The sequence below is a fragment of the Callorhinchus milii genome, unplaced genomic scaffold (genome assembly GCF_018977255.1).
Source record: "Callorhinchus milii isolate IMCB2004 unplaced genomic scaffold, IMCB_Cmil_1.0 Scaffold18, whole genome shotgun sequence".
Classification (NCBI taxonomy): Eukaryota; Metazoa; Chordata; class Chondrichthyes; order Chimaeriformes; family Callorhinchidae; genus Callorhinchus; species Callorhinchus milii.
The window spans coordinates 835,203-861,577 of record NW_024704759.1 but is presented as its reverse complement, the minus strand read 5'-3'; the positions used below and the strand labels follow the sequence as shown (position 1 = coordinate 861,577).

Genomic DNA, 26,375 nt, shown 5'->3' with positions numbered 1-26,375 from the left:
TTTGTGGTGTATGAAACGCATTATAGGAATTCCGAGCCTGAGGGGGGGATGGAAATCCTGACAATTCCGACTGTGTGAATTCTGGGAATTTGCAGTGCTCGGCTGGGATTACATTGGAGCGCACGGTGAAAAATTCCCGTTAGGTAACAGCTGGGAACAAATGTCCTCCTGATCTGGGGGCTGTGAGCTTGCCCAGGTGGGAAGGGTATGGGGGGAGCCTGTGATCCTGTGATGCTATTGGAAAAGTGAAGTGGCTGACAATCCCTTTCTCCCCCCCCCCCCCCCCCCCCCGCCCGATAAATTGATCTTTCACTTCATGTCTTAAACGCGCTCTCTCTGCAACTGTCTCTTTCTTCCTCTCTCTATGTCTGTGTCACTCTCACTCTCTCCATCGCACTCTTTCTCATTCTCTCTCACTTGCGTGTTCTCTCTCTCGCTCACTCGCTCTCTGTACTCTCTCTCTTTCTCCCCCCTCTCACACTCACTGTTTCCTTTCCTCTCTGTGTTTCTCTCTCACACACACACACTCCCTCTCTCTCTCTCCCACTCACTCTTTCCTTCCCACCCTTTCTCACACTCCCCCTCTCTCTCTCAAGTGTACCACTTGACCAGTGCCTGTTGTGTGTCTGTGCCCAGCATTGCCCTCACAGACGCGGCTTGTTTAACACACAGCCATAGCCACAGAGGAGCCTTGTTCCTCACACAGAGTGTCTCAGTGCCTGTGGGGCTCCTGTCCCAGCCCAGTGAGCACCTCGGGCAGCCTGACTCACAGCCCCATGTCACTGTGCAAATAGTGGCTGTATTGATGCTCAGGATATACAGAGAGCCGCGCCAGGTTCCTACAATCCTCTCATTATCCACCGCATCCTCCAACACAGACACCGAGAGCCCCCACCACCCCCATCCTGAGCCCCCCCCCAACCCCACCGCAGAGCCGGACCCACACTGCCGGGGGGGGGGGGTTGGGCTCAGTCATTATAATAATAATCCTTGCATTTGATACAGCACCTTTTTTTACACCATCCCAAAGCCCTTGGCAGGATATACTGTAAAGTGTGTACTTTGTACCCGAAACGCGGCAGCCAGTTGCGCACAGCAGTGTCCCACAAACAACCGTGGATTGAGTGGCTTCAAATGGAAATAAGTTGGACTTGCTGGGACACCGCTGGCTGCCACACTTCGCCCACAAAACATACACAGTCACCACACTTGACAGTATATTCTGCGAGCGCTTTGAGACGTCTTGAAGACGTGATATCAAATGTAAGGATTATTATTATTATAGAGAGGGGCTGCGCGATGGAACAATCTCCGTGCCTCTCACCGTGACCATCACTGGGATGGGATGGATGGCAGGTGATCTATGTGGCAACGCTGCCCCTTTAAGCCAGTGACCAGAGCCTCGCGGCTCCCACCAGAAATGGGCGTTTCCGGCTCAGGAAACTGGTCGACAAACAAGCCCAGCTTCCCGGATACGCCGGACAACACAGTGTCCCACCCAGCACGTAGCTCCCCATGGCAGGCAATCACCCCCCCCCCCCCCGCACCGTCCCTCTCCCCCACCCCGTACAGCAATCACCCCGCGCCACGCGACCCCCCCCCCGCGCACGGCAGTCACCCCCCCCCCATTCACTGCTCCTCACTCCAGCCCCGCAGCTAGGCTTTGGGAAGAGGAATATCCAGGGTGGTGTTACCAGGAATTCCCGGAATTGTCCTGCGTCAGTGTATCTGACCTGTGGCCGTGGCTGTCTCGGAGGTCAACTGTGTGAGTTCACAAGACAGCAGCTCGTGCCCTCCCCCCGCGACTTCGATGACCTCCGAGGGGGGGAGAGGGCATGAGCTGCGGGGTGGGGGGGAAGGTTGTTAGAGCTTCTGGTGAGATTCAATGTTTGTACAATTAAACAGTTCCAAATATCACTGTTTATAAAGCAAGTTAGTCAGTGAGAAGGAGGGCGAGAGAGAGAGAGGGAGGAAATCAGTGCTGTCTCACTGTCGAGCAGGTTACAGGTTACAGAGATCCTGATTTGTGGTTTTTTTAATTTAAAGTTGTTTTATCTTTAACCTGAAATGAAGCCTCTTTCATGGTACATTGGCTCAGTGGTCAGACACTCACAGCGTCCAATTTCATCAGTTCAAACCTGTGGGAAAATACAGGGTGTTTTTGGACTGGGTGGGGCGGGGGGATAATAATAATAATCCTGGCATCTTCGAGACATCTCAAAGCGTTTCACAGAATATACTGTGAAGTGAATTTACTGTGTATTTTGTGGGTGAAACGTAGCAGTTTCGTGGATTGAATGACATTATTATTTTTTGAAGGGATTATCAGCAACAGTTTTTACAGCCTCTTTATCATCAGGTGATAAACTTCTCAAAGTGTCTCACATGTAGTGACTGTGAATTTCTCCGGGGAACCACAGTATTTGCACAAAGCAACATCCCACCAACAGCCATTGGGGTTGGAAAAAGAGTGATTTTATCTGGGGGATTGTCGGTCAGGACACCGGGAGAGAGAGGGTGTGTGTGTGTGTGTGACAGACAGGAGGTGAGGTTGTTGTTGAGGCTGACAGGCGGCTTTACAGCTGGGTGTTCCCTCTGATGCGTCAGGAAACGGTCGATCACAAGATTTGGCTCTTGTCTCACTCACTCGCCAGCTTCCCCTCCCCCATCCCCACCATCATGTGTAGTTGCCGTGACATTACCGGTACGCGGGGTGTTACGCTGGTGCGCCCCAAGCCCTGAGCCGCACTGCCGTTATTTGCCTATCAGCCTGTGCCAGTAACGTGCTGAGCCGAGCCCCGGGCTCTCTGTGGAATGCTGCGAGGCCGATGATCACCTACACAAACAAGTCGGGACAGGACATTCCTGAGTAGGTGGGGGGAAGGGGCTGACGTACCTGGGGCCAGGTGAAACCTGAGCTCCCCCGTGACCTGACACTGGTTTCTCCCTCTGCCGGAGACTGTGTGTGAGAGTGTACACATCTGTGTGTGAGAGTGTATGTGTCTGTGTGTGAATTTGTGTGTAAGTGTGTACGAGAGTGTGTGTGTGTGGGGGATTGCATTCCAGACAGGGCAGTGGAGTCCTGTAGCTCAGTGGTTAGAGCACTCGCTTTGCAAGTGAGAGACCTGAGTTCAATTCCAGGCAGAGGGCGAAACCTTGGGCAAGTTTCCTTACTCCACACAGAGCCTAATAATAATCCCTCCAAAACCAAAAACAATAATAAATTGGTCATTTTTCAATCTACGACTGTTTGTGGGACATTGCTGTGCGCAATTGGCTGCCGCGTTCGCCCACAAATATACAGTCAATTCACTTTACAGTGTGTTCTGTGAAGGGCTTTGAGACATCGAGAAGACGTGGAAAGCGCTATATCAAATGCGAGGATTATTATTATTATTAATAACAAAGGGAAACATAGGAACAGGAGGAGGCCATTCAGCCCCTCAAGCCTGTTCTATAATATCATGGCTGATCTGTACCTCAACTCCAATTATTATTCAGTGACCATGATTCCAGCCAGTGAGTGTGTGTGTGTGTATGGGGAGGGAGTGTTTATGGGGGAGGGAGGGAGGGAGGGGTGGATGCCGAGTTGGGATTTTTGGCTGTTGTGTTGGATGAAGGTCCAGTGATCTGCATGTGACGGAGCCACTGAATGAAGTATTCACAGCTGCTGCTTAAATGAGCTGTTTGTGCGCAACAGTCACTGCACACACTTGCCCCAACCCCAAACCCCCAGCCCCCAACTCATTGCCTGGTAATAACAGACACAATAAGTCACCATCCACCTCTCTCTCTCTCCTGTTCTGGTGGGGGCTGGTGCTTCAGGGTGTGTGTATGGGGGCAGAGTGTCAGGGGGTGTGTATGGGGGCAGAGTGTCAGGGTGTGTGTATGGGGGCAGAGTGTCAGGGGGTGTGTATGGGGGCAGAGTGTCAGGGTGTGTGTATGGGGGCAGAGTGTCAGGGTGTGTGTATGGGGGCAGAGTGTCAGGGGGTGTGTATGGGGGCAGAGTGTCAGTGGGTGTGTATGGGAGGTTTGTCACATCGAGGCTCGACTGTGCCAACTCCTTGCTTGTCGGCCTCCCCAACTCCTCCCACCATAGGTTGTAAATCATCCAGAACTCTGCAGCCCGTGTCCTCTCCCGCACTTTGTGACCCTATCACCCCCATCCTCACCCGACCCCACTGGCTTCCCATCACACAGAGGATACAGTTCAAGATCCTGGTCCTCACCTTCAAAGCCCTCCACGGCCCTGCTCTTCCCTACATCTGTGCCCTAACCTCCTACCAACCTGCCCTCTCCCTCCGCTCAGCGGGCTCTGGCCTCCTTCACGTCCTCCACCTCGCCCACCCCACCGTTGTCAGTCGGGCCTTCAGCCACTCTGCCCCCACCCTCTGGAACTCCCATCACGCAGTCCCTCCGCCTCGCCCTCCCTTGCCCCCATCAAAACCCTCCTTTGACTGAGCCTTCAGTCACCCTCCTACCCTTACCCTCCATCCCTCCTGATCCCAACCACCAGCTCGGGTGTAGATCCCTGACTGTCCAGCGCCTTGGGACGTCCTCCTGACATGAAAGATGCTGTGTAAATGTAATTTGTTGTTGTTGTTGTCGGGTGGGGCACTCTCGGGGTGGGATTGTGTGTTGGGGGAGTAACTCGGGGAGATGTTGATGCTGTAAGTGATGGAGATTTTTTTGTTCTATTTTAGGGGCGACGAAAGACATCGGTTCTGCTCTGACCCGCGTGTGTATGAGACACCGGAGCGTGGAATCCCGGCTCAAACAGTTCACAGTGTGAGTACACACTCACTGTTCAGCCTCTCACTAACCCCCAGTGTTAGAGGAGAGCAGCGAGGCTGATCATGGTGTTAGAGGTGTGAGCAGGGATGAGCTGGTTGTGTTAGTGTGAGCTGGTTGTGTTGGTGTGAGCTGGTTGTGTTGGTGTGAGCTGGTTGTGTTGGTGTGAGCTGGTTGTGTTGGTGTGAGCTGGTTGTGTTGGTGTGAGCTGGTTGTGTTGGCGTGAGCTGGTTGTGTTGGCGTGTGTTGGTGTGAGCTGGTTGTGTTGGTGTGAGCTGGTTGTGTTGGCGTGTGTTGGTGTGAGCTGGTTGTGTTGGTGTGAGCTGGTTGTGTTGGTGTGAGCTGGTTGTGTTGGTGTGAGCTGGTTGTGTTGGTGTGAGCTGGTTGTGTTGGTGTGAGCTGGTTGTGTTGGTGTGAGCTGGTTGTGTTGGTGTGAGCTGGTTGTGTTGGTGTGAGCTGGTTGTGTTGGTGTGAGCTGGTTGTGTTGGTGTGAGCTGGTTGTGTTGGCGTGTGTTGGTGTGAGCTGGTTGTGTTGAGCTGCGTGTGTTGGTGTGAGCTGGTTGTGTTGGTGTGAGCTGGTTGTGTTGGTGTGAGCTGGTTGTGTTGGTGTGAGCTGGTTGTGTTGGTGTGAGCTGGTTGTGTTGCCGTGTGTTGGCGTGAGCTGGTTGTGTTGGTGTGAGCTGGTTGTGTTGGTGTGAGCTGGTTGTGTTGGTGTGAGCTGGTGTGATGTGTTGCCCGCAGCGCCCTGACTGACAGCCTGATAAACCCGCTGGAGATGCGCATCGAGGAGTGGAAAAAAGTAGCCAATCAGCTGGACAAGGACCACACTAAAGGTACATCCGTGTGAGCCTGCATATGTGAGCACGTGTGTGTGAGCCCCTGTGTGCGAGCATGTGTGTGTGAACGTGCTTGTATTAGTGTTTGAGTGCGCACGTGTGTTTGTGAGCATGCGTGTGCGAGTATGCGTATGTGAGCGTGCGTGTGTGAGCGTGTGTGTGTGTGAGCGTGCGTGTGAGCGTGAGTGTGTGTATGAGTGTGTGTGTTTGTGAGCGCGGGCGTGTAAGACACTCTCTCTCGTTACAGAGTATAAGAAAGCGCGACAAGAGATTAAGAAGAAATCCTCAGACACACTCAAACTGCAAAAGAAAGCGAAGAAGGGTAAGGCCGTGATGCTGGGGGTGGTGAGTGCCGTCAGCCTCGTGGCTTCCTGTGGTCCCGGCCCCGACACAACATACAGTCACTACACTTGACAGTGAATTCTGGGAAGCGCTTTGAGACGTTCTCCCGACATGTAAGGCCTGGGTCAGATGCGAGGGTTGTTATTATAATAATAATAATCCCTGCATTTGTACAGCACCTTATCACATTTTCTGGATGTCTCAAAGTGCTTCACTACTGTAAAGTGTAGTGACTGTATGTTTTGTAGGTGGGGGTTGATGTCAGGTTCGCTCTCTCCACCATCATTCACTGCCTAGGAAGGGGCTGTGCGAGGTTGCTGGCGTGTGTACAGTTGGTGTGACAGCCCCCCCACAGGCAGCCAGATACCCTCAGGGAGAGAGAAATCACAGCAAAGTAAAGGTTCAGGACATTCCCTCACTGTGACTGGAACGCACTGTCTGCTCCCTCATCAAGGAAGCTGTTATTTTTCCTTCCTTTTTTTTTCCAGAGCTGAGCGCACTCACACTCACACTCACACTCTCACACTCAGCTGGGTGGGGTGGGGTGGGGTGGGGGGGGGGCTGGAGGCCGACCAGACACATTCCTCCTCACACGTTTGCCGTTCGCTGCCTTGAATAATCCCTCCACAAAATAATAATTTGGTCACTCACTCCACGACTGTTTGTGGGGACGTCGCTGGGCGCAGTTGGCTGCCGTGTGTCACCCACAAAATACACAGTCACTACACTTTACAGTGTATCCTGTGAAGTGCTTTGAGATGTCTCGAAGACGTGATTCAGGCGTTGTATCAAATGCCAGGATTATTATTATTATTTATCTCCCTTTCTCCTAATGTGCCTGTGAGTGAGTGTGCCCGTGAGTGTGTGTGTGTGAGTGTGAGTGTGTGTGGGTGTGTGTGTGGGTGGGTGTGTGTGTGTGGGTGTGTGTGGGTGTGGGTGGGTGTGGTGGGTGTGGGTGGGTGGGTGGGTGTGGGTGGGTGTGGGTGGGTGTGGGTGAGTGTGGGTGAGTGTGTGTGGGTGTGTGTGGGTGAGTGTGTGGGTCTGTGTGGGTGAGTGTGTGTGGGTGAGTGTGTGTGGGTGAGTGTGTGTGGGTGAGTGTGTGGGTGTGGGTGGGTGTGTGTGTGTGGGTGAGTGTGGGTGAGTGTGGGTGAGTGTGGGTGAGTGTGGGTGAGTGTGGGTGAGTGTGGGTGTGTGTGTGTGTGTGTGTGTGGGTGAGTGTGTGTGGGTGAGTGTGTGAGTGGGTGTGTGTGAGTGTGTGTGTGTGAGTGTGTGTGTGTGAGTGAGTGTGTGTGGGTGAGTGTGGGTGTGGGTGTGTGTGTGTGGGTGTGTGTGTGAGTGTGTGAGTGTGAGTGTGTGTAGGTGTGTGTGTGGGTGTGTGTGGGTCAGGGTTTGGTATCAGAGTGAGTTCCTGCAGGAAATTCTCTGCCTGTTTTGGGAAGTAAAGATGGGATTCCGGGAGCACTTCCAACACGTGGAGAATTTACTGCTCCCGTGTGAGCGGCGTGTGAATGCGTCAGGAAACTGATTCAATAGAAACCCCCTGACAGTCCCCCTCCCCGTGGGGAAATGGGGTGGGAGGGGGAGGGGGCTGTCATGGGAAAGCAGTGCCTTGTGTGTAGCTACATGTCTCTGTGTGCGCCATTGACCCATTTCATGCTGATTGACAATTACTCAGGTGACTGACTCTCTGCTAACACTGACCGACCTCTGAATGTCAGCCATAGGCCCTCAGTGTAACATCTCACACTCCCACACACGCACACACTCCCACACACGCACACACTCCCACACACGCACACACTCCCACACACGCACACACTCCCACACGCACGCACTCCCACACACTCCCACACACGCACTCCCACACACGCACTCCCCCCACACACACACACACTCGCACACATACACACTCCCACATTCCCACACGCACACACTCCCACACACACATATGCGCAATCCCACACACACACGCACTCCCACGCCCATACTCACACTCCCAAACATACACGCACACACACTCACTCCCACACTCACTCCAACACACACACACTTCCACACACACACGCACAATGCCACACACACACTCACACATATACACACACACGGGAGTGGACCGTTTTCTACACATACATACTCTTACACATACTCACTCTCTTACACATACATATACACTCACGTTCACGCACATACTTATACACACACACACTCACAATATGCACTCTCACACACTCGCTCACACACGGCCACACGCGGGGGTGTGGAATGGCCGGGCTATGTAATCGGAGTGTGGCCGCGTTTGCTTTGGGAGGAATTTTTTTCCACAACTGGTGGCTCCAAACCCTCCAACAGCTGCCCCCCCCCCCCCAGGACTGTCACATTAACTCCCGAGGTGCTGGATCACCAACACAGGGAGCACTTCCCCGCCTGTCTGCTCCCCTACCACCAGTGGCCAGGGTGGGGGTGGGGGTGGGGGGGTGGCGCATTGCCTCCTCCATGCAGCCGCCCCCCCCCCCCAACATACACATGCCCTGTGGCCACACAAGCACATGTAGGCACTCACATGCACAGACATATGTGGATACAGACGCATACATATACATGTACACACACATGTGTACAGACACACATGGATGCATGTGTTGCACAACAAAAAGATTGAGGTTACAGGGAGAGAGGGCGAGAGAGAGCGCACGAGCTCTCTAACTTGCTGACACAGCGCAGGGCCTCATGTGACCCTCTGCACTGAGTCACACAAACTGACTGAGATGCTGTTTTCCCCCAAAAAACACAAACCATGTGATTTCCCCCCCCCCCACACACGCACATACACCCCCCCCCCACCACCGCCCAGTCTGTGAGCTTTAACTGGAGTTTTCACTCTAAACAAACTCAAATCTGGTTTAATCTGCTGCCTGTGGCACCTCTCTGTAATGCTGCGTATAATGGCACACTTCATCCCACCTCCTGATCTTTTGTAGCTCAGTGGTTAGAGCAATCGCCTCACCAACCGGAGGATCTGGGTTCGATTCCTGGTCAGAGCGAAATGTTAGGCAAGTTTCCTTGCTCCACACACACATCTTTGTTTACCAACAGTCAGCAGGAACGTGGTTGTTAGTCGATTGGCGGATCACTTTTCCGGGGGCCGTCCGGTGTGGAGGACGCTATACAAATCCAAGTTGTTGTTGTAATAATCCCTTAAAAAACAATAATAATTTGGTCACTCAATCCACGACTCTTTGTGGGATGCCGCTATGCACAAATTGCTACCCTCTTTCGCCAACAAAATATACAGTCAATTCACTTTACAGATTATTCTGTGAAGCGCTTTGAGACGTCTAGAAGACGTGATTGTATGAAATGCCAGGATTATTATTATTATTATGTGTGAAAACCACATGGCTCAGTCTGTCACTCTGCTGCCATCTGGTGAGCAGAGCTGAGCCACATACTGTGACACACACAGTAACACTGAGCTGTGCCGGGGGCGGGTGATGGCATGAGTGTGGCGTTGCCGGAGCTGGTACTGACTATCTCTTTCCCCCCTCTCCCCGTCACCCCGCCCCACCCTCCCCCCTCTCTCTCACAGGGAAGGAGGACGTGAGATTACAGCTAGACTGTGCGATGCAGGATGTGAACGACAAGTACATGTTGCTGGAGGACACGGAGAAGCAGGCAGTGTGCCGGGGGCTGATCGAGGAGCGCGCTCGCTTCTGTGCCTTCGTCTCCATGCTGCGGCCCGTGCTGGTATGTCTCTCATTCTCTCCCCATCTCTGCCTCTCACTCTCTTACTCTCACTTGCTCTCTATCTCACTCTGTCTCACGGTCACTCTCTCTCTCTCTCTGCCCAGGATGAGGAGATCGGGATGTTGGGGGAGATCACACATTTACAGACGATTCTGGAAGATTTGGGCAACCTGACGGCTGAGCCCCAGAAACTGCCCCCGGCCAGTGAGCAGGTCAGCCTCTCCCCCTAAACCCTGACCTCACACCCCAACTTTACCCCAGTCCTGACCCCTGACCCCCAGCCTCAACATAACCCCTGACCCTACAATACTGTTCTGACATCTAATTCATGTAACCAAAACTGGGAGTGAATTTAAGGCCACTCGTCCCTCGTGGACACGTTTCTCCTGGGATGGGATACAATGGAGTCCTGTAGCTCAGTAGTTAGAGCACTCGCCTCCCAAGTGAGAGGACCCGGGTTTGGTTTCTGGGCCGGGCAAAGCGTTGGGTAAGTTTCCTTACTGCAGACACCTCTGTTTACAAGCAGTAAGTAGGAACCCGGTTGTTAGTAGATTGGTGGATCGCTTTAAAAACAATTTGGTCACTTCAATCCATGACTGTTTGTGGGACGCTGCTGTGTGCAATTGGACGCCGTGTTTTGCGCACAAAATATACAGTCGGTTCACTTTACAGTATATTCTGTGAACCGCTTTGAAACATGATAAGACACTATATCAAATGAAGCATTATTATTTTAATTATTATGATTATTAACATCAATGGGATGTGAATCAACAACAACAACTTGGATTTATATAGCGCCCTCCATGCCGGGCGCTTCACAGTAACGGATCCCAGGGCCGAGCCAGGGGGAGGGGGAGGGGGGAAGGTGACCAAAAGCACGGTCGAAAAGAAAGGTCTTCAGCAGAGACCTGAAAGTAAGAAGAGAGGGAGCGAGATGAAGGGAGTGAGGAAGGGAGTTCCAAAGCCTCAGAGCGTAGTGGCTGAAGGCACGGCCGCCGAGGGTGGAGCGGAGGACTCGGGGGACGAGGAGGAGGGCAGACCCGGAGGAACGAAGGCAACGGGCACTGTTGTGAGGAGAGAGGAGGTCAGAGAGGTCGGGTGGTGCAGAGGAGTGCAGGGACTTGAATACAAGAGTGAGGATCTTGAAGTCGATCCTCTCTGGGACAGGCAGCCGGTGCAGTCTGGCCAGGACTGGGGGGATTGGGGAGCGGAGTTGGTGCGGGTGAGAATGCGAGCGGCAGAGTTTTGAATGATTTGGATTTTAGGGATGGTGGTGGAGGGGAGGCCGGCGAGGAGGGCGTTAGAGTAGTCCAGCCGAGAGGTGACAAAGGCCTGGACCAGGGTTTCAGCGGCTTTTGGGGAGAGGTATTGGCGGAGACGGGCGATGCATCGGAGGTGGGAGAAGGCGGTGCTGGTGAGGGACCGGATGTGGGGGAGGAAGGATAATTGGGGGTCGAACCTGACGCCGAGGTTGCATATGGGTTTGGAGAGTTTTAGTGGGAGGTCGGGTAGGTGGAGGAGGTGAGAGCTGTGAGATTTTAGATGTTGATGGGAGCCAAAGAGTACGGTCTCCGTCCTGTCAACGTTTAGCTGAAGGAAGTTTGCACTCATCCAGCTCCTGAGGTCTGACAGGCAGCTGACAGAACATCGGGGGACTGGGGGTCACAAAGAGTGGTGGAAAAATAGAGTTGGGTATCGTTGGTATACATGTGGAAATGTACCCATGTCTGTGGATGACATCCCCAAGAGGGAGCATGTAGATCAGAAAGAGGAGGGGGCCAAGGATGGATCCTTGGGGTACCTCACAGTTAACCGGGTGAGAGCGGGAGGAGAAGCCATTTGTGCAGATGTACTGCTGGCAGTTTGTGAGATAATAATAATAATAATCCTTGCATTTGATATAGCGCTTTTCACGTTGGGAGGACGTCCCAAAGCGCTTCACAGAATACACTGTAAAGTGAATTGACTGTATATTTGTGGGCGAACGCAGCAACCAATTGCGCACAGCAATGTCCCACAAACAGTCGTAGATTGAAAATGACCAATTTATTATTGTTTTTGGTTTTGGAGGGATTATTATTAGGCTCTGTGTGGAGTAAGGAAACTTGCCCAAGGTTTCGCCCTCTGCCTGGAATTGAACTCAGGTCTCTTGCTTGCAAAGCGAGTGCTCTATCCACTGAGCTACAGGACTCCACTAGGTAGGACTCGAACCAGGCGAGTGCGGTCCCACTGAGGTGGATGACGGAGGAAAGGCGGTGGAGGAGGATGGTGTGATCGACTATGTCGAACGCGGTGGAGAGGTCCAGGAGGACAAGGAGGCAGAGGGAGCCCTGGTCACAGATAGAGAGGATGTTGTTTGTGACTTTCACAATCGCAGTCTCTGTACTGTGGGCGGAAACCGGAGTGGAGGGGTTCGAAGAGGGAGTGGGAGGAGAGGTGTGCGCGGAGTTGGTTGGCAATAACGCGTTCTAGGACTTTTGCGAGGAAGGGCAGGTTAGAAATAGGGCAGTAATGGCTGGGGTTTGATGACGTCAGCCAGTAGTGGGCAGAAGAGGGGGAGCTGGGTGACCAGCAGGTTGGTGGGGAGGGGGTCGAGGCAGCAGGTGGTGGGTTTCATGGAGGTGATGGTGGGTTGGTGGGTGAGAGGGAGGAGGGAGAGATGGGAAGGAAGGAATGTAGAATGGGGGTGGTGGTAGGAGCTGATGATGGGGAGGGTGAGGGGGACAGAGAGGGTGTGGTGGTGGGTGACAAGGGGCAGGTGGATGAGGCTGCCTGGCGGATGTTAAGTATTTCAAATGAAAAGAAGTCCATGACCTCCTCGCACTCGGCATTTGATACGAAGATTGAGGGACCTGAGGGGGTGCACGGAGAAGGTAGTGGGTGGTGGAAAAAAGGATTTTAGGGTTGTGTTTAGCCTCCAGGATGATGTTGGAGTAGAAGCCGTTTTTGCTTGTGTCAAAGAACGGCGGTAGCTGTGGAGATGCTCGAGCCACAGTTAGCGGTGAACTGTCAGGCCAGTTTTCCGCCATTTGCGCTTGAGCAGCCGGGTTTCGGTTTTTTGGCAGTGGAGATGGTTGTTGTACCAGAGGGATCTGGTGGGTTTGGAGATAGTCCTGGATTTTAGGTTGACGAGGGAGTTGAAGGTGGAGGAGAGGCGATCATGGAGCAGTTGGACGGCTGCTTCAGGATCTTCATGGGTGGAAGGCCAGAGGGAGAGGATATTTGATGATGAGAGGGCCTTTGTGAAGGTCTCAGGGGGTTGCCTTTTCCAAAGGCAGTAGAAGATGGTTGAGGGCTTGGTGGAGGAGAGAGGGATGTGAGAGGAGAAGGGGATGCGGAAGTGGTCCGAGGGCCTAGTCCACTATGCTGAGGTCGGAAATGTCAAGGCCGTGGGTGATAACGAGATCAAGTGCATGACCATGGTTGTGGGTGGGTGAATTAATGTGAAGGGTAAGGTTTAGGGAGGAGAGGAGGGCAGTGAAATCGGCAGAAGTAGTGCAAAGGGGAGTTTAGGTGGAGGTTGAAATCGCCCATTATGAGGAGGCGTTCGGAGCAGAGGGACAAGGAAGAGAGGAGAGTAGAGATGTCTGTGTGGAAGGAGCCGGGGGGCTTAGGGGGCAGTAGACAAGGAGGATTTTCAATGAGAGAGAGGGGTGAAAGAGGGTGAGGTGCTCGAAGGAAGAGAAGCAGCCAGAGGAGTAGGGGGTGAGACCAAGGGAGGCTTTGGAAATGAAGGCCACCCCACCGCCACGTTGGTTTGGACAGGGGTTGTGGTGGAAGGTGTAGCCTAGAGGGGAGGCTTCCACGAGGGGGACGGGGTCATTGGGGGAGAGCCAGTTTTCGGTGAGCCCAAGAATGTCAAGATGTTCGTCCAGGATGAGGTCGTGGATGGCGAGGGCTTTATTTGAGAGGGAACGGACATTTTGGAGGGAAATGCGGGTGGGTTTGCTGTAGGGGGCGAGGGAGGAGAGAGTGATGCAGAAAGGATTTTGGGGTGTACAGGAGAGATGGCTGTGGAGCGTGGGGGGAGTGGAGAGTTGGGGAGGGTGGAGGCGGTTTGAGCGGAGGGAGTGAATGATGGCACACTTGGGGTTGCTGCTCTGGGACAGACAGTGCCGGGAGCCACAGTGGGCCCGGCGGAGGATGCCCAGGCTGGAGCAGAGGGAAGTGGTGATGGGGTTGAGGAAAGAGAGAAGGCGGGGGAGGGTGCGGGGGGGGCGCGGCAGTGGGAGAGAAGGATAGAGGGGGAGTAGCAGATAGAGGGGGTGGGACGAGAGACATTTAGGGTGGAGGGGGAGGCTCGGGTTGGGCGGCAGCCAAAAAGCCGAGACCGGGAGCGAGCGATCAGTAGGACGGCATCAGCCCTCAGGCTGTGAGGTCATGGCCGGGGTGGCAGTGGCCGGGGCTGCCAGGCCATTGTTGTTGTTGTTGTCGCTGTTTTTTTTAATCGTGACGTCACTTTGTGAATCGCGCCACCCCGTCACTTACCTCAGCTCCCGACTCCACTCCTCACCTGGCTGTGCTTTATACCCGCAGCTAGCCCTCGGCTCCGCTCTGCCCTCTCCTGACTCCGCTCACGACAGGTTTCCTGTCCCAGATCCCATCATCCAGTCCTTATTCCCAGTGATGCGCTGGTTTTCCGGGGCTGACGGCTGCTGTGTTTCCTCCTCAGGTCATCCTGGACCTGAAGATTTCTGATGACTATAATTACACATATCACACACCGCCTTCCTCCCCGGGGAGCACACTGTCTCGCAGTGGCACAATCAACAGGTACCTGCGCTCGCACACACACACACTCACTCAAACACACACACTCGCTCACACTCGCTCGCACATTCAATCAATTGCACATATACGGTCTCGCATACTCACTGACACACTCGTGCTCTCTCACACTCTCACACACTCTCGCGCTGGTGCAGTCACTAACGCTGGCTCTGGCTGATTGTTACCCAGCTCCCAGTACCTGCACAAGGGCGGCCGACACACCAGCATCGCGTCCCTCAACTCCGTCTTCGCCTCAACAGAAACTCTTCATGTCCGAACCCCTTCTGTCCTCGTCCCCGACGGCGGCAGCCAGGTAAACAGCGACCTCCCTCCACCCCATCACCGCTAGGTACACAGCGACCTCCTCCACCACCCCCCCACCCACCAACCAGGTACACAGGGACCTCCCCCACCACCCCCCTACCCACCAACCAGCCACGTACACAGCGACCTCCCCCACCACCACCCCACCAGGTACACAGGGACCTCCCCCACCACCCCCCCACCCACCAACCAGGTACACGGAGACCTCCCCCACCACCACCCCACCCACCAACCAGGTACACGGAGACCTCCCCCACCACTATCCCACCCACCAACCAGGTACACGGGGACCTCCCCCACCACCCCCCACCCACCAACCAGCCAGGTATACAGGGACCTCCCACAGCACCACCACCCCCCCAACCAGATACACAGGGACATCCCCCACCACCACCACCCCCAATCAGGTACACAGCGAGCTCCCCCTGGTACACACTGACCCCTCTCTCGCACCCCCCTCCCCCCCCCACACAGACAGTAACGCTGTGAAATTACTTAGAAATTTTGGCTGTTTGAGGGGACGTTGCTGTGTGCCAATTGTCTGTCGCGTTTGCCTGCAGAAAACACATCGTCACTACACTTTACGGTTAAATCCAGTGAAGCACTTCGAGACGTCCTCTCGGGGTGAAGGTCGCTGGGTCACGCGTAAGGTTATTCTCTCTGTTATTTAAAAGCAGAGACAATGATCGCAGAGAGCTTCAGGCTTCAGTTACAGGCCCTGGCCAGCAGCTTAGTCAGGCCACACGTTTCCCAGTTATCCCGGGGTTTGCACCTGTTTATCCCGGGGTTTGCACCTGTTTATCCCGGGGTTTGCACCTGTTTATCCCGGGGTTTGCACCTGTTTATCCCGGGGTTTGCACCTGTTTATCCCGGGGTTTGCACCTGTTTATCCCGGGGTTTGCACCTGTTTATCCCGGGGTTTGTGTTCCACTTAGGAAAGTTTAATGAGAAGTTTTCAAGCTAACGATTTCTAATCTTTGTCTTATCTTTTCTTACAACCTCATTTTTTTTCCTCTGCTCCTTCCTCTGATCTTTTCTCCCTCTCTTATCTCTTCCTCTCCTCTCCTGTCTCTTCCCTTCCCCTACTGCCTCTCTCCCCCTCTCTTTCCCTCCTCGTGCCCCCCTCCCCCCCACAACCCTCCCATTGCTGGCCTGACCTGCAGAAATCCACCAGCTCAGGATCGTCTGAGTGCTCGGAGACCTGCCGGTGTGTCAGTGACTGTGGCTCCCCCACCTCCCTGGGCTCCAGCTCCACCTCCACCGGGGGGCCGTGGGCCGTGCCCAGCCAGGTGATGCCAACGGCCCTCACAACAACAACGTACATTTACATAGCGCCCCCTCACGCAGGGCAGCGTCCCAGAGCGCTTGACAGCAACGGAGCCTGACGCTGAGCCAGCCAGAGTGGGGAGGTGACAGTGGGCAGGCGGTCGATGAGGGAGGTCTTCAGCTGCTATCTGAAGACGGGGAGGGAAAGGGCCAGGCGGGATAGAGGCAGAGAGTTTTGCAGTCCAGTGGCTTAAAGTGGGGCCACCAATGGTGAAATGGAGTGCATGGGGGACATGCAGGAGGCCGGAGCCAGTCGAGCGGAAGTAGCGGGTGGTGGATTGGGGGGTGAGCAGGTCAGAGAGGTGGCAGCGTGAAGGGGTTTGAAAACGAACGAGAGGATCTTGAAATCACCGGGTGTGGGGTGGCGGGGTGCAGCTGGCGGTGGCCGGTGGACCCTCAGCTCAGCCGCTCGCACCCATGCTCAGTGTCAGGAAGTTGTGGGTGCAGCGCTGGGGGGAGAGAGCTCCACATTGGCTTCAGATCAGATGTTAAACCAAACTCTCGCCTGTGCCCTGTTTGGTTGGACGTCGTTGGAAAAGGGGAATAGAGTTTCTCTCTCCTGGTCTCCTGGCCAACAATCCCTCAGATAAAACTGGTCCCTCACTTCATAGCTGTTTGTGGAACGTTGCTGTGAGCAGATTGGCTGCTGGGTTTATCTACAATATACACTGTCTAACCCCTTCGCTCTCTCTTTCTCACTCTTTCGCCCTTTTCCGTTTCCCCACTGTCTCTCTGACAGCCCTGATAATCACGGAATTAATAATCCATTTATTTTTAGCCCAGTGGGCCCCTCGCGGAGCTCCCGGCCCAGCGGGCCCCTCGCGGAGCTCCCGACCCAGCGGGCCCCTCGCGGAGCTCCCGGCCCAACGGGCCCCTCGCGGAGCTCCCGGCCCAGTGGGCCCCTCGCGGAGCTCCCGGCCCAGTGGGCCCCTCGCGGAGCTCCCGGCCCAGTGGGCCCCTCGCGGAGCTAACGGCCCAGTGGGCCCCTCGCGGAGCTCCCGGCCCAGTGGGCCCCTCGCGGAGCTCCCGGCCCAGTGGGCCCCTCGCGGAGCTCCCGGCCCAGTGTATGGTTGTTAGTGTGTGTGTGAGTCCTGGAATTTCAAGCCTTGGCTTCAAATCTAGATCTAATTGATGGGATGGGTTTAGTCTGTTGGGAATGCGGGGATGGGGGGGGAGGAGGAAGGGGTTGGGGGTTTGGTGATTGATTTCTTGTGCAATAGATTTTCTTAAAAAGATTAAAAACTGATATGGAGCAAACGGCTGATGAGTTTCAGGGGAGTTTTTTTTCTTTCTGAAGCAGGACTGGGGTAAGCTGAAAGTGGGGGAGTCAGGACTAGCCGGGAACCCCCCCCACATGGACGGTGCCAGGCACCGGAGAAACGGCGAGAATGGCCCCCCCACCCCCACCGACCCCCATGGTGCTAGGACACAGAGATCAGGCTCCTCGTCAGCCCCCGGCAAGGTACACGGTTGTTCACCTATTGGCAGACATCTTTTCTGGGGGTAATAATCCCTTCAAAATAAATAATTAATAATATAGAAAAATAATAATTTGGTCACTCATTCCACAACTGTTTATGGGATGTTGCTGTGTGCAATTGGCTGCTGTTTTTTGCCCACAAAATACAGTCACTACAATTTACAGTATATTCCGTGAAGCACATTGAGACGTGTCAACGATGAGAAAAGGCATTGTATCAAATGTGAGGATGATGATTATTATTATTATAATCTCTCTCTGTGACAGGCCGGGGATGTCACAGCCCGGGAGCAACTGGCCTTGGCCCTGGGTCAGGGCTTCACGCTGGACGTACAGAGAAGCAGCCGGGACTCACTGCACTGCTCGAGCGGCTACAGCACGCAGACCACCACCCCCTCCTGTTCCGAGGACACCATCCCCTCACAAGGTGCGGCAGCCAGCCAGGGGCGGTGGGGGTGGGTGGGGGAGTGTCAGCACAAACGTGCTCAGTGCAGTGGAGTGAACACCAGCACAGACACAATGTGCAGGGAATGGGGTTAGAGTGGAGAGCTCCAGTGGGGGAGTGAGCCCCAACACAGACACGATGGGGAGAGAGCAGGGAACGGGGTTAGAGTCGAGAGCTCCAGTGGGGGAGTGAGCTCCAGCACAGACACGATGGGGAGAGAGCAGGGAATGGGGTAGAGTCGCGAGCTCCAGTGGGGGAGCGAGCCCCAGCACAGACACGATGGGGAGAGAGCAGGGAATGGGGTTAGAGTGGAGAACTCCAGTGGGGGATCGAGCACCAGCACAGACACTGTATCTTGTGTGAATTTGCTCTTATTGTTTTACAGCTACAAAGAGGGACCAAAGCCTCGTCGGTGAGTTTCTCTTTAAAAATTATTGATCGTCAAAGTGTTAGTGCTCAATGTAAATAGATGATGGAAATAGACAGATGTTCAATCCACATTCCCAGGTCACTCCCATCCACACTGCATGGGTTAGAGTCAGAGTAAAGCTCCCTTTGTACCCTGTTCGTCCATATTCCCAGGTCAGCCATAATATTGGTTATCATAGAACCATATCATCCAGCACAGAAAGAGGCCATTCGGCCCATCGCGTCTGCGCCAGCTCCAAAAAGAGCTTCCAACTCAATCCCACCGGCCGCTTTCTCTCCATAGCCCTGCGATCCCGTCCTCCCCAAATACCCATCTACTTCTCTCTTAAAAGTTGTTATTGAATCGGCTTCCACTACCCTTTCAGGTAATGCATTCCAGATCCCAACACCTCGCTGGGTGATATTTCCTAACCTCCCCTCTGTTTCTTTTAACAACTATCTTAAATTGGTGTCCTCGGGTTACTGACCCACATGACAGCGGAAACAGTTATTTCCGGTTCAACCTATCAAATCCTCTCATGATCTTGAAAACCTCTATTGAATCCTCTCTTAATCTTCTCTGCTCTCGGGAGAATAATCCTAGTTTCGCAAACCTCTCCTCATAACTAAGATCCTTCATTCCGGGTACCATCCTGGTAAACCTCCTTTGCACCCTCTCCAATGCCCGAACATCTTTCCTAAAGTGCGGTGCCGAGAACTGAGCGCAGTCTCCAACTGAGACCTAACAGCATTTTATAAATATTCAACATAACCTCCTGACTTTTGAATTCTATGCCCCTATTTATAAAACCTGGTATCCCGTTTGGTTTTTAACAGCTTTATCTTCCTGTCCTGCCACCTTCAGAGATTTGCTTATGTGGACCCCCAGGTCTCTCTGTGCATTTGCCCCCTTTAAGATTGTACCATCAGCTTATATTGCCTCTCCTCATTCTTCCCACCAAAATGCAACACTTTGCGTTTCTCCACATTAAATCTTATATGCCACGTTTCTGCCCATTTTACCAATCTGTCTAAGTCCCCTTGGGAGTCTGGTGCTATCCTCCTCACCATTAACTACTTTTCCCACCTTAGTATCGTCTGAAAATTTGTAAATTGCGCTCCCTATACCCAGTCCAGATATTAATATAGATCAGAAAGAGCAGTGGTCCCAAAACCGACCCCTGAGGGACACCACTACGCACCTCCCAGAAAAGCAACCGCTTACTACCACTCTCTGCTTTCTGACTCCTCACCAGTTTTGGATCCATGTTGCCTTTAATACCGTGGGCTTCTATTTTGTTTATAAGTCTCTTATGTGGCACTTTGTCAAATGCCTTTTGGAAATCTAGATAAACTACGTCTACTGCACTACCTTCATCCACCCTCTCAGTCACTTCATCAAAACATTCTATTAGGTTTGTCAGACACGATCTGCCTTTAACAAATCCGTGTTGACTGTCCTTTATTAAACCATATTTTTCTAAGTGAGAATTTATATTGTCCCGGATTATAGTCTCCAGAAGTTTCCCTATTATGGATGTTAGGCTGATTGGCTGTAGTTCTCAGGTTTATCTTTCTGCCCCTTTTTGTACAGGGGAGTCACATTTGCAACTTTCCAGTCCTCTGGCACCACTCCAGTGTCCAAAGAGAATTGAAAGATTGTGGCCAGAATCTCCGCTCTTTCCACCCTTGCTCCCTCAATAACCTTGGATGCATCGCATCCGGACCAGGTGACTTATCTATGTTGAGCACCGACAGCCATTTTGGTACCTCCTCTCCTGTTGATTTTTATCATATCCAATTTCTATTCATACGCCTGCGATATTGTGGCATTGCTTGCATCGTCTTCTTTTGTGAAAACAGTTGCAAGTATTTATTTAGTACATCACCCATGCCCTCTGCCTCAGCACCAAGATTTCCATTTGGGTCCCTAATTGGACCCACTCTACCTTTGACTAACCTTTTACTCTTGATATATTTATAAAATACCTTAGGGTTCCCTTTTATGTTTCCTGCTAATCTTTTCTCGTACAATCTCTTCGCCCTCTTATTTCCATTTTCACTTCTCCTCTGTACTTCCTATATTCTATTTGATTATCCTGTGTGTTTGGACCTGACATTTGTCATAAGCCTCCTTTTCCTGTTTTATTAGTTTCCTTAGTCATCCAGGGAGGTTTGACTGTCCTACCTTTCCCTTTGTGGGAATGTACCCGCGTGCGCACTATGGCTGCCGCTCTGACCCTCACCCCCTCACCCCCTCCCTCCCTCCCCCCTCCTCTCCCCCCAAATCCTTCACGCTCTACATCTCTCCCGCTCTGTCCTCCTCTCTCTCCGTCCCTCTCGCCTTCTATCCCCACTTGACCCTCCCACAACCTCCCTCTGCTCCAGTCTGGGAATCCTCCGCCGGGCTCACCGTGGCACTCGGCGTTGGCTGTCCAGCAGCAGCCACACCGACTGCCCCATTCCCCACCACACTCGCCAGCCACCCCGGACACAGACCTGGGGAGCCAACCTCTCCTCCCTCATCCCCATTCCCCCCACCCCTGCCACACAACCTGGACCCCCCTCCCTCCCCACACACCCTTCTGCCAACTGCTCCCTCCACATCGGACTGCAAAACGTCCGCTCCCTCTGTAACAAGGCTCTGGTCATCAATGATCTCATCCTTGATGAGAGCGTTGACATTATGGCCTTAACGGAAACCTGGCTCACCCCAGGCAACACCTTCCCCCTCACGGAGGCCACATCACCCGGCTACACCTCCCACCACATCCCTCGCCCCAACCGCCGTGGCGGTGGTGTAGCCCTTATCCCACTTGCCCTATCCCCCTACTCCTCTGGCTCTTTCCCCTCTTTTGAGCACCTCACCCTCTCCCACCCCTCCTTCCTCTCACTCAAAATCCTCCTCCTCTACCGGCCCCTAAAACCTCTCCCACCTTCATCTCCGATATTTCTACCCTACTAACATCTCTCTGCCTCTGCTCTGATCGCCTCATCATCCTGGGTGACTTCAACCTGCACTTCACCCCCTCCTGTTCCATCTCCTCGGACTTCTCCTCCCTGCTCTCCTCGCTCAACCTCTGTCTCTACATCAACTCCGCCTCTCATACTCACGGCCACCCACTCGACTTGGTGATCACCCGGGGCCTCAGTGTCTGTGGCCGGATGTCACCATTACCGACAAGGCCGTCTCCGATCACCACTTCATCTCCTTCACCACCTCCACCCCCCTCCCCACCTCCACCAGACCCACCACCATCTTCTACCGCCCTGGAAGAAGTTACCCCCACAATCCCTAACCGCTGCCTTGGAGTCCTCTGAACTCCTCTCCCTCTGGCCTTCAACCCTCACTGACCCCTCTTCTGCTCTCACCCTCCTCCACAACACCCTCTCCTCCACACTCGACACTCTTGCCCCCATCACCTCCCATACTGTCTCCTACTCTCGCTCCTCCCCCTGGTTCACCACCCACCTCCGCTCACTGAAGAGCCAGGTGCGGGCCGCTGAACGCACCTGCCTCAAATCTGGCCTAACGGTCCACCGACAAATCTGGCTGGACCTCCTCAAAATCTACCGCTCCACTCTAGCCTCGGCCAAGTCGTCCTTCTACTCCAGGATAATCCTGGAGGCGAAGAACAACCCCAGGCTTCTGTTTTCTACCACATCCCGACTCCTCCGTCGCCCCCGCCACCCCGCGCAGGTCATCTCCTCCAACCTTCACTGCGAGGAGATGCTGGATTTCCTTGAATCCAAAATCAAGGGAATCCGCTCCGCGGTCACTCCCCCTCCAACTTCCACCCACCACCCACCCCTTCCCTCCCACACTCCGACTCCTACCCATCCTCCCCTACACACCTTCGAACCCGTTTCCCCACCCTCTGTCACCAAACTCATCCTGTCCCTGAAACCCACCACCTGCTCCCTTGACCCCATCCCCACTCCTTATCTCCCAGCTCCACCTCCTTGCCCCACTTATCACAGACATCGTCAACCTGTCCCTCTCCTTTGGCTCTGTTCCCATTCCCCTAAAAACTGCCATCATCACTCCCACTTTGAAAAAACCCTCCCTTGATGCGTCGCAGCTATCAAGCTACCGGCCCATCTCCAACCTCCCCTTCCTGTCCAAGGTCCTTGAAAGAGTTGTCGCCTCCCAGCTGCGCTCTTTCCTCTCCACCCATTCATTATTCGAACCCCTTCAGTCGGGTTTCCGTGCTGCCCATAGCACAGAAACTGCCCTGGTCAAGGTCACCAATGACATCCTGACCATCTGCGACCAGGGCTCCCTCTGCCTCCTCGTCCTCCTCGACCTATCGGCAGCATTCGATACGGTCGACCATGCTATCCTCCTCCACCGCTTGTCCTCCCACCTCAACCTTCAAGGCCCTGTCCTTGAGTGGTTTAGGTCGTACCTCTCCCACCGTCTTCACTTTGTCTCCACAAACGGCTTTTCCTCCACCCCCCGCACTGTCTCGTGCGGTGTCCCTCAGGGCTCTGTCCTCGGTCCCCTCCTCTTCACCCTCTATATGCTCCCCCTGTGGTGACATCATCCGCAGACATGGGGTTAACTTCCACATGTATGCGGATGACACCCAACTCTACCTTTCCTCCTCTACCCTCAACTCCACGACCACCGATGTCCTGACAGCTGTCTGTCCGACATCGAGTCCTGGACGAGAGACAACTTTCTTCAGCTCAACGTGCGCAAAACTGAGGCCCTCCTGATTGGCTCACGTCAGCGCCTCCGCACCTCAGGCGCTGACAGCATCAGCATCCAAGGCTGCACTCTCCACCTCTCAAAGCCATCAGGAACCTCGGTGTTCTGTTCGACCCTGAGCTGTCCTTTCTCCCTCATGTCCGCGCAACAACTGGCACCGCCTTCCACCACCTCCGAAACATCGCCAGACTACGGCACTACCTCACCTCTCACGCGGCTGAAACTCTGGTCCACGCCTTTATCACCTCAAGGCTGGACTATGGGAACTCTCTCCTCGCCGGCCTTCCCGGCCCTCCCTCCACACTGCAGGTCATTCAGAACTCTGCAGCTCGTGTACTGTCCCGCACCAGGCTTCGCGCCCACATCACTCCCACCCTCACCCTCGCTCGCCTCCACTGGCTCCCCATCCCCCAGAGGATCGAATTCAAGATCCTCATCCTCACCTTCACGGCCTCGCTCCCTCCTACCTCTCCGACCTGCTATTCCCCTACTTACCTGCCCGTACCCTCCGTTCCTCTGGCTCCGGTCTGCTCCACATCCCCCGCCCCAACCGCCCTACCATCGGTGGCCGGGCCTTCAGCCCCCAGGCTCTGGAACTTTCCTTTTCCCCCAGTGCCTTCGCCGCCTCCTCCCTTTCCTCCTTCAAGGCCGGTCTCAAGACCTTTCTCTTCAACCGTGCCTTCAGCTTCCCTCTCGACTCTCTACCCCTTCCTCGCTCCCTCCCTTCCCTCCCCTCACCCTGACCATTTCCCCCATGGTCGGGTCCTGACCCAACTGTCCAGCGCCTTGGGACGTCCTCCCGACGTGAAAGGCGCTCTATAAATGAAATGTTGTTGTTGTTGTATTTGCTCTGTCCCCGAACTATCTCCTCCTTGAAGGCTTCCCATTGTTCGGTTGCTGTCTTACCTGCCAATCTTTCTTTCCAATCTATCTTGGTCAGGTCTATTTATAGCTCACTGAAATTAGTCCGCTTCCAGTTGAGGGTCTGTACCTTTGATTGATTGGTTGTCCTTTTCCATAACTATTCTAAACCTCATGATATTGTGATCACTATTGTCCAGATGCTCTCCTACTGAAACCTGCTCCTCGTGCCCCACTTCATTTCCCAGAACTAAATCCAGCTCTGCTTCCTTCCTCGTTGGGCTGGAAACATGCTGATCCAGAAAGTTCTCCTGCATATATTTCAGGAATTCCTCCCCTTCCTTGCCCTTTACACTGTGTGTTTCCCGGTCTATGTTAGGATAATCGAAATCCCCATTATCACTACTCTATTGGTTAGAGACACAGTAAAGCTCCCTCTACACTGTGTGTCCACACTCCCAGCTCAGTGACAGCTGTGGAGCCTTCCACTGCATACACTTGCCAGTCATTATGTGATATGTACTGTGTGTTTAATGCTCTCTCTATATCTGTCAGCTTCTCCATCTGAAACACTCTCTCTCTCTCCCCCTCTAACACGCACACAACCTCACACACACTTTCACCCACTCATACTCTCTCACACTGACACACACTTTCACTCACTGACACAAACACACACACTCACACTCATTCACACTCCCTCACATTGACACACCCTTTCACTCACTCACACTCTCTCTCTCTCTCTGCCCTGTGCCCGCAGTGCCAGACTATGACAGTGTGTCACTACACGGTGACCAGGAGCTGCCGCACTCACTGCTGATGGAGTTTGACAGATCCTCCACAATCCCGCGGAACAGCGATCTGAGCCACAACCTGCGGCGGCTGCTGCAGGAGCGGCGCCCGACCTCCACCGTCAGCCTCCTGGAGCCCGAGCCGCCGGGGGCTCCGCACGTGGCCACCATCCGCCGCAAGCCCACCTTCCGCCGGGGCACGCTCAGTGGCATGCCCATCCCCATCCGGACGCCTGTGGTGCCAGCGCCGAGCCCGCCCGAGGCCCAGGCTCAGGCCTGCCCCAGGCCCGCCACCTCCTGCACGGGCAGCAAAGAGTGCATGAGCCAGCAGGCCCCGCGCCCCGGCCTGGCCTACAGGAAACCGGGGTTGTGCGGCTCCACTCACAGCCTGGGCCTGGGCCTGAGCGCAGGGCTGGAGCCTGGGCCTGGGGTACACGGGCAGCCATTCGGTACACTGCAGCGCTCGGCTCCAGACCTGCAGGAAAGCGGCACCCGGAGCGCAGCAGCGGCACCGGCAGGGAACGGACTAGGCCTTGGCCCTCACCCACCGCACCCGGGCCCCGGCAGGACTGAGGCGGCCGTGGCCGTACGCGAGCCCGAGGTGTTATCCCAGGCCCAGGCCCAGGCCTCACCTCCTCCGCCAGCGTCCCCTGGACCCGGGGACATGCTCTCCATGATCCGCCGCGGCGTCAGCCTCAGGAAGACATCTAGCAACGACCGCTCGGCCCCACAGCTGTGGTAGTGGGGAGAAGGGGAGGTGGGGGGGAGGGAGAAGCTGTGGGGTGGGGGGGGCAGAGGGCACATTGTTTCACACATTTACAAGCAGTTTTTTTGGGGATGAGGTGGGGGGAAAGAAACAAGTAATAGTCCCCTCCACTCCATAACATTAATAATTACCCCCCTCTTCACCCTCCTCCCAATTATTGCCGATAACTGCCCCCACCAGCACCGTCTGTGTGTGTTGGGTGAGGGTTGATGCCCAGCAATAATTCACCCCACCCACCCTCCCAGGGGGTTTCAGTCACTCCCACACCTTGCTGGGAAAGGGGGGGCTCTGAGGTCAAACTGGCTTCAGTTTGGTGTCTGTCCCAATTTCACACATTTACAAGCAGATTTGGGGTGAGGTCGGGGGGTATCAGACCCCTCCCCCACCCCCTCCCCAACCATAATAGTTACCCTCCTCCCTCCCAATAATCCCCCATTAACGGGTGCCCAGGGACCTTGAGGCACCAGCACTGTGAGGGGAGGGGGTTTGATCCACAGCCAATGCCCCCGCTGAGGTGAGACGAGGCAGCGCTTACAGTAAACCCCCCCACCCGCCCCCAACCATACCCTGTGTGTGGCGCTGGGACTGTAAAGCAATGACCAGTGTGATTCATGGGAAGCAGTGACTCAGGCGTGAGCTCAGTCCTCTCCCCTCACACCGGCCGTGAATAACGGAGACTCTCTCTCTCCTGTGCAGATTGAGTTGGGGATAAAGTGCAGTCACGGTGACCACCATTCAGTCACACAGAGACCACAGGGGCAATGTCCCACT

At 54.4% G+C, this 26,375-nt stretch overlaps 1 protein-coding gene across 3 annotated transcripts in view; it reads left to right on the top strand.

The window, feature by feature from the left end:
* The window catches only part of mtss1 (MTSS I-BAR domain containing 1), a 42,769-nt gene extending 17,174 nt beyond the window's left edge, over positions 1 to 25,595 (top strand). Inside the window, exons 4-14 of one of the 3 annotated variants that reach the window (XM_007909302.2) lie at positions 4,704 to 4,788; positions 5,533 to 5,624; positions 5,875 to 5,949; positions 9,556 to 9,713; positions 9,818 to 9,925; positions 14,389 to 14,489; positions 14,676 to 14,799; positions 17,437 to 17,598; positions 17,884 to 18,043; positions 18,447 to 18,473; positions 24,808 to 25,595. In XM_007909302.2, coding sequence (XP_007907493.1) covers positions 4,704 to 4,788; positions 5,533 to 5,624; positions 5,875 to 5,949; positions 9,556 to 9,713; positions 9,818 to 9,925; positions 14,389 to 14,489; positions 14,676 to 14,799; positions 17,437 to 17,598; positions 17,884 to 18,043; positions 18,447 to 18,473; positions 24,808 to 25,580 — 1,865 coding nt within the window. In that variant the 3' untranslated portion in view covers positions 25,581 to 25,595. Of the gene's footprint in view, positions 1 to 4,703; positions 4,789 to 5,532; positions 5,625 to 5,874; positions 5,950 to 9,555; positions 9,714 to 9,817; positions 9,926 to 14,388; positions 14,490 to 14,675; positions 14,800 to 17,433; positions 17,599 to 17,883; positions 18,044 to 18,446; positions 18,474 to 24,807 lie in introns of all 3 variants that reach the window. The other 2 variants (XM_042341865.1, XM_042341866.1) reach the window with 2 other exon arrangements.
* Positions 25,596 to 26,375: the final 780 nt, after the last annotated feature.